We start from the raw sequence: 8,317 nt of genomic DNA on the forward strand, positions 1-8,317 counted from the left end.
TCCAGTTATCAACTGGTACTGTTGATATTATGATGATCTACACTGAAAAAAACACCTGGAAAGAGGAACAGGTAAAAGCTGGGGAGCACTAGGATGGGAAACAGGAACAGGGGCTTGTCTCGATTCCAACTGTGGCAAATGTGCTACCAAAAATGAAAGGGTAGAGTGTTGATGCAGGTGTTCCCAGCATGCAATTCCAGAGTCTGGAATACGTTTGAAAATATACTAAGAAACAGAGCTACACATGATTTCCTAAGTGGGCAGCAAATAAATCTGACAGAAGGCTGCATTTTGACCCAGTATGTTTCAACAACAGAAAAATTATGTATGCAAGGTGAGAGTAGAGAATGAAAAATGAGTTATCTTAGAAGTAACAAAGGAGAGGCTGTTCCTCAAATACCTCAGGACTTTCGTACAGAGTACCTGAAAGTAAATGTATGGTAGATAAATACCACAAAAGTAAGGATAATACAGAGACATGGGTTAAAAGCACTGGAAGTCAGGGGGGTACTCCCAAGTTGGCAAAATAGATTCCAACACCTGTGAGTCTTACAACGGATAGGCTACTTGTTGGTTCGTCAAACAAACTGTCCACAGCACATAGGAAGCAAGACATGCTGGAACTCTCAACCAATTATGAAGTAAAATGCTTTGTATGAACCCTAATATCCAAAGAAAGTGGGAAAACTAAATATGGTAAAGAAGAACTGAGAGCTATCATACAACAAAAAAGGATGAGGATTGTAGGAAATCATAAAAAAGGGATAAAACATCACATACCTGAGAAATCATACCTGAATACGCAATATTAGACCGAGCTGACTCTGCAGGAGGTGTACAGGGAAACATGAGAAAATCCTGTGGTGGAAAAAGGCTATAAAAATCTTTCTCGGAATGAACAGGTTCAGATTGTTCATGAGGTGAATAACTTCAAGAGAAAGTGACTGACTCACAGAACGACCAGTCTCTCATTGAATAATTGCAGATAATTCCATTAACAGGGTTGCTTGCACCTCCAGCCACAGTTACAAAACCGGCACTCTGTGCTACATCAACCTCATGTGCTTCGTAAGCACTCACGAATTTTTGAAAAACAAACATGTACATTATTATATCAACTATACTTTGTCCTATCCATTGCCGACGACCAAGCACAATATTTATATAAGCAGCTTGTCACAGCAACGAATCTTACGGTGAAGACGTTTTCTAAACTGATAGAGTGTGATCACAATTAGTTATACTTGTGAGAAGACATTGATATTAGGCCTGTGATGTAATTAACTCCACGATTTTTTATATTCAGCCCCCTAGGTATCTTCATGGGAGAAAATAAATAAATTTCTTTTTCTTGTAATTCTGTTCCAATCAGTATGTAAACAGTTTGTTTATGATGCTTTTATTTTTAATATTTTAACTCAAATTGGGAAACTTAAGGGAAGAATAGAAACTTTTTAAATTCCGTATATGTAATTTACCTGCCAGGCGAGTTGTTTGAACTATTTTCACAACAATAATTGTGATTATTTAGCAAGTATTATTGTGAAACAACAATGTCTTATTTTGTAATAAAATAACGTAAACATTAGATGTTTTTCACACATATTTCAATTTGTATATTTTAAATTCAAATCAAAGCTCTTTAAAAATGGAACTGTGGTTTCTGTAGCCTCATCATAAATTTCACACCTTTTAGTTTCTGTACTTTGTCAGCTTTTAGCGTTTAATCCGTAACTCCGTAACTTTTATCAGCTTTTAGTATTTATTCCGGAACTCCGTAACTTTTGTGATATATTGTTGTGGTGTTTCTTCGTTGCCTCTAAGCATGATGTGAAACAACAATATCTTATTTTGTGATAAAATAACGTAAACACTGGACGTTTTTTCACACGTTTTGAATTTATTTATTTTAAATTCAACTCAAAGCTGTGTAAAATGGAGTTGTGGTTTCTGTAGCATCATCATAAATTTCACACGTTTTAGTTTCTGTACTTTGTCAGCTTTTAGCGTTTAATCCGAACTCCGTAACTTTTATGATATATTGTTTGTAGTTCTTACGTAAATGCTAAGCAACAATATTTATAATATTAACAATGAAACAGTATCTTAGCAACACAGATAATTAGGAGACATTTTGGAAAACGTTCAAGTTACTACTGCGAGCAAACTTTAAGATATAGAGATGGTGAAGTTCTTTTTTAAAACATTGCTTTTTATAGCATTATATGCTGTAATAATAGCAATGCCTGGACACATAAAGGTTAAACCTCAAAGTATTATACTTGGCGCCCCACAGGTGATTCCGTGTGTCCCTGACAGCTATGGGATCAAAACTTATACCATTGATGTTTTCCAGTATTATTGGTTTGGCCCCTACGGTGGAATAGCAACAGACGATGATAAAATTCGAGTAAACAAAGCCACGGGTGATTTAATGATTTATAAATTTGATTTTTCTGATACCGGTGTGTATAAGTGTGTTATTGAATACTCAAAAAACTGGGAGATAAAAGCACACAAACCAATTTTCATCACTCATTTCTTGGAAGGTAAATGCTTATAAGAATCGATTTTGGTAGTGTTTAGAAGTTAAAAAAAACTTTAAATTATGAATCGGATTCCATCCATTTTTACTACAATTTACGTAAAGTGTTATATGTTCGATTTATATTTAATGATTGTACATAAATTTTCCAAAATCCATGAAATCACCTTTCCAACTACCAACATACAGCTCACCGCCATTGTTTCCGCGTCAAGCCTGAGGTGTTAAAATGTTGAAAATCAAACTTGTCTGCAGATATAAATTTATCATTACGAAATAATTTTTTATTTCGCACAAAGCTACTCGAGGGCTATCTGTGCTAGCCGTCCCTAATTTAGCAGTGTAAGACTAGAGGGAAGGCAGCTAGTCATCACCACCCACCGCCAACTCTTGGGCTACTCTTTTACCAACGAATAGTGGGATTGACCGTAACATTATAACGCTCCCACGGCTGGGACGGCGAGCATGTTTTAGCGCGACGCGGGCTTACGAGTTGCACGCCTTACGCGCTTGGCCATGCCGGGCCTATTTTATCATATGCAATAACTAAATACATACATAGATATGAATAAATTTAATCAATAGCATAACACAATTAATGAAATTAGACATTCCGTGAAGTCAGAAAACGAGATAACCTTATGTTAGAAATTAGAAAGGTTTTGTTGTTTTCTTTACAAGTCATAATATAGAACAAATAATTTTAAAAAATCAAAAGTGTTGAATGATTTCTTTAATCGTCTGTGAAAATATTGAAATTACAAAATGCTACAGTGTTATAGCAGAAAAATGTTTCTTTTGTTACAAACACACAGTAAGTTCTGGTATTCAGAGACATTGTTTAGCCACTTTTCACATCAAGCGATGAAACAATACATTCTTATCATTTGAAATAAGAAAGTTTGAAGAGCTTATTTGATTAACTGTATCTGTTACTGAGCATATCTTTAATTCTGATCTGGGTGTAAGACTAGAGGGAAAGCAGCTAGTCATCACCACTCACCGCCAACTCTTGGGCTACTCTTTTACCAAGGAATAGTGGGATTGACCGTCACGTTATAATGCCCCCACGGCTGAAAGGGCGAACATGTTTGGTGTGATGGGGATTCGAACCTGCGACCCTCAGATTACACGTCGAATGCCTTAACACATCTGGCCATGCCGGGCCTTTAATTACCAAAATTTGCGTTTTCATATAGGAAAGCTACAAAGGGATATCCGCTGTACCAACCGAGGGGAAATCGAACCCTTAACTTTAGCATTGTAAATCCTTATTTATTATTAATTATGAAAATACATTGATTTGAAACCTCCTGTGACTTACGATACAATAGATAAAGAACAAGATAAGCCATCAACTATATTTGTTAGATTTTGTTTATACCTTACAGGATTTCCAATGTATGAGCTTTCACGAAGAAAAGTAGTTAATAATTTGTTATGAGCCTAAAGTGTCATATCAGGTCAAAAATTCCCCAAGTGGCCCAGCAAACTGTCTGCGTGCTTCCAATGCTAGAAACCGGGTTTCGATATCCGTGATGGGCAGAGCATAGATAGCCCATGATGTAGTGTTGTGCTAAATTACAAATAAACAGTGCAAAATATTATTTCTTATGTCAACAATACTTGAACTACGAACCATCTTATACTTTATTTTAGCATGCGTACAACCTAGTGAAAACTACCAATGTCCTGAAGGACTCACACTGAGACATAACCTGTGTTGTAAGTTGTGCTTTCCTTCAAAGCGTTTATATGTGTGATCAGTATTTGTGAATTTTAATTTTTAAATAAATCGAAAAAGGAAAAACTGTTTCGAACAAACTAAGCAGTAAATTAGTTATTATATACTTCATCCATTATTTTATTTTTAATTGTCAAAGTTAACATTGTAAACATTTCAAGCTTTTTTCTTAGATCCAAGTCAACCAGGAACGGAGGAAGAAACATACGTTCCTTCTCCAAGGAAAAGTAAGTTATGCTACATATAAGATTACGTAAAACGTACCTTTAACGTGAGATAATATGTGTGGAAAGGTTGGTGACAAAATGTCGTGATGGAAAAATATTACTGTGACGATGTTTGTGTTGACGCGTGTTGTTCTTTCTTCCCATTAAATTTCTTCAATCCCTTATTCATGAAGGTAAAAAATGTAGTAATGTGTGAAGACCCGATCTCTTATAATATTCCAGTGCATTGTGGACATTATTTTCTATTCTAAATAATAAATATCTTACCATTTCACCACTCATAGCAACTCAGGTAAAACATGATTCACCAAACCACGTCTATCATTCCCACTAATTCACTGTTCACAGTTTGAGCTTTTCTGTTGTCTGAAGTAAGTTTTTGGACCAGTAATTGTATGCCATAAGTATTTTCCTCCTCCTAGTATTGTTGTATTATTTAAACCTTGACTATTTTATAAAAACTGGTTGACTAGAGCAGAGTTTTACATTAGTTTACAACAAAAAAGACCGTCCATGTACTTTCCCTTTGAATTGTTACCGATAGTTTTCCAATATATTCTCTTTCGTTTGTAGTTCATTTAAACACTAATTACAGATTTCTTTGAATAGTGAAACATATAAACAGTATTCAGTTTACAAATTGCTAGTAAGTCAGTGTCGACAATCATACATCCTTGGAAGTCTGAGAACTTGTTACTTTTGCCTTTTGTCTTGTTACAAATATATATATCTGCTGTAATGGTGGTCAGTCACGTGATGCGTCAAATGATCATCCTGATTTGATATGAAAACACAGTCAGTGTATTTGGTTGTCATAAGATATGATAAGTAAATACCTTTACTTGGATTATCAAGGAAGAAAGTAAATCTAAAGTGATACTTCACACTTCTTTACATGTACTGTTTTATCCATGTGCATTAAACTTATATGTGTTTGAATAAAGAGTGGAACTTCTTCGATTCCAGTAACTCAGAACGCTGTGGTTATCTTGTTATTTTCACTGTAAGTATACCAAATGAAACGTAGCCTCCTCCAATACTATCATATAACAAAAACAAATTGCACTTGACTAACTTTCTTTTTAACTTGTATTTTTCCATTTCAGCACCATCCATGTCAGAACATACGATTCCATTGGTAACTGCTGCAGTAGGAATACCACTTTTGTTAATTTTTTTAAGGTAAGAACAAAACAGTATTTTTTTTATGTTTTGTTGAATAGATCTTAATATAATTTCTATGTTATTAATAGTTGAACCATGTGTGTATATACTTAATAATGAATTTAAAGGGACTGAGAAATAAAAAAATATTAGTTACTTTCTTTTAATTAGAATGATAAATAATCAAAAGGATACAAACGCTTGCATTAAAAAGAAATATATAAGGGGAAATTAGCATCATCAGTTTACAATAAAGTGTATTTTAAGTGTGAAGATTCACTTAAAGCTTAAATTGTGGATCACGTTTTACAATATTACAAGTTCTTCTGATGAAAAACATTCCTTGTAAGTATGTTATTGTTCAACCTGTTTTTTATATGTAAATACAATAAGGTACTGTGCGTGTCAGTAGAAATACTTCAAATTGAAACGTGTAAAATATGGGTAACCTAAATTATTACAATTCGAGTACTTGAGATAAATATAAAAGGCATTTTCATTCAAAAAAGTTCTTTAACTAATTAATGATTTTCAGTTTATTTGAATATGGTCTTAAAATTGAAATTTATCAGCGAGTATAATAATTATTCAATTATCCCTCTTGAGCTATAACATTTTATTCCTTTTTACATTTGTTAACTTTATTTTAAAGAGATGCAGCAGGGGTCAACTTGCAATGTCCACCGTGGGGAACTGAACCCGCCTATTTTAGTGTTATATGTTCATATACTTACTGACGTTCCACTGGGAGAGAACGTCCCTGTGGCTGTCGTTGTTAAATATTATTATTTCTAGATTATAATTATATTCCATTTTTAATTGACATAACACTGATGTACAAATAAGAGTCAAATTAAATCATCCATGTTATTTATTAGCGCTTTTCTTTTGTAGTGTCATTATTTGGAAGTGCAATTGTTGTAGATGTAAAACAGTAAAATCAGCTAACACAGAAGACCATACAAATAAAGATGATAGAAAAAAAATTAAATATTCACTTGTACCACAAAAGATGAAGACCAGTCTGTTAATAGAGACGATAAGAGAAAATGTAAAAGTGTAAAAGAGAAGAGGGCCAAAAAAGTCCAGAATTTTCATCTTCCTAAAGTAAGTATTGTGATAACGGGAAATGTCATCACATTTCATACCGAGTGTCTGGGACTTACAACGCTAGAAACCGGCTATCGATAGCTGTGGTGGGTAGAGCACAAATAGACGAACATAACAAGAATGTAATATACCTTCAGTCACATATATTTACTTACTTTCTATACATTTTATGCTGGTGTTCTGCGTGAAGTTTAGACACCGTTATAAATATAATGTATTAAGGCTATAAACTTTACACTCTAATCTTCCACCTTATAAGAAACGTTTCAATTTAATGGTATCGATTTTTAGAAGGACATTGTAGTCGGTTTAAATGGATACTTGATAGACGTTGTGTGTAGATATATATATATATAATACAGGTTTCTTCTTTATCATTGCAGCCATCTCAAAACATTTTCGAAATTGTTGTACTCTATTGACTCTGTTTATGAGTCATGTGTTTTTACAGTTGTTGACACAGTTACGGATGAATCTTAACTTGGTATAGGTATACAACAACAACTTTATGCCATGTCGCTAAGCAACAAAAGTATAACCTGATATTCTTGTTAATCTATGTACTCAAAGTATAAAGTGAAATGTATGAACAACAAAATTGTAAAAATTACATATTTTCTACTGTATTAACATTTGGGAAGATATATGAAAGATGCTTCTAATATGGCCATTTTAAAACCGTTCCACTTGGATAGAAGCTGTTTCAAATTGTGGTTCTAAGCCCGCTACGGGGAAAGGAAGGCGTTTTATCAGTATTTTATCTCATGGTTTTCATTGATCTGGTCACATATGAGGGAGACAATTATTCATGTCGTTAGATAACTTTTCATTAATTATGAATTTACGTAAATTCCGTCCAGAGGACTAGTACTTGCGCTAGTATATAATAATATTTTCTTCATTACCATTTAAGCCGTCTCCAAACCTTTAATAAATGTTTATTCTATAGATTTGTACTGCATGACTCTGTTTATGAGTCATTACCTCGTAAAGTTGGCTCTCACTCATTCCATTTAGTAGTAGAGAGACATATATACGTATGATGTATAATGTGAGGACTTCCATCCTTCATATACTACAACTGCTAATTTAGTTGTGTAAGACTAGAGGGAAGGCAGCTAGTCATCACCACCCACCACCAACTCTTGAGCTATTCTTTTGCCAACGAATAGTGGGATTGACCGTCACATTATAATGCTCCCACGGCTAAAAGGGCGAGTATGTTCGGTGTGACGGGTATTTGAACTCGCGAACCTCGGATTACGAGCCGAGCGCCTTAACCACCTGGCTATGCCGGGACATTTATCTTTGCTTATTTTCTTTTCCTGTTTAACAAACCGGCATTAGCCAAATTTTCTTTGCTTGGATAACTGTAGAACTTTATTGTATCTTATCTGATGTTCAAACACCCCTTTCGTCATGCCAAAATTTTAAACAGTAGAAATTCTCTGACAAGTTTACATTTATGCATTTTCTAATTAAAACACTGTCGTGTTAAAATGTATTTTATTTTACTTTTGAAGCTTG

The 8,317-nt window shown here is 34.1% G+C and overlaps 1 protein-coding gene across 1 annotated transcript; it reads left to right on the plus strand.

Moving 5' to 3' along the window:
• Positions 1-4,073: 4,073 nt before the first annotated feature.
• On the plus strand, positions 4,074-6,557 carry LOC143243179 (uncharacterized). Its single transcript, XM_076486988.1, has 4 exons — positions 4,074-4,270; positions 4,463-4,516; positions 5,623-5,698; positions 6,333-6,557. Exons 1-4 carry the CDS (start codon positions 4,159-4,161, stop codon positions 6,415-6,417), a joined length of 327 nt encoding a protein of 108 aa, XP_076343103.1. The 5' UTR covers positions 4,074-4,158; the 3' UTR covers positions 6,418-6,557.
• Positions 6,558-8,317: the final 1,760 nt, after the last annotated feature.

This window comes from Tachypleus tridentatus, unplaced genomic scaffold, assembly GCF_004210375.1.
Source record: "Tachypleus tridentatus isolate NWPU-2018 unplaced genomic scaffold, ASM421037v1 Hic_cluster_2, whole genome shotgun sequence".
Lineage (NCBI taxonomy): Eukaryota > Metazoa > Arthropoda > Merostomata > Xiphosura > Limulidae > Tachypleus > Tachypleus tridentatus.

What these genes read in the sequence shown, in the direction of transcription:
- LOC143243179 (XM_076486988.1), top strand. Translation starts at nt 4,159, where the DNA reads ATGTCAACAATACTTGAACTACGAACCATCTTATACTTTATTTTAGCA. An exon ending in ACTGAGACATAACCTGTGTT is followed by an intron (nt 4,271 to 4,462) that starts GTAAGTTGTGCT and finishes CTTTTTTCTTAG; the next exon opens with ATCCAAGTCAACCAGGAACG. An exon ending in CGTTCCTTCTCCAAGGAAAA is followed by an intron (nt 4,517 to 5,622) that starts GTAAGTTATGCT and finishes TTTCCATTTCAG; the next exon opens with CACCATCCATGTCAGAACAT.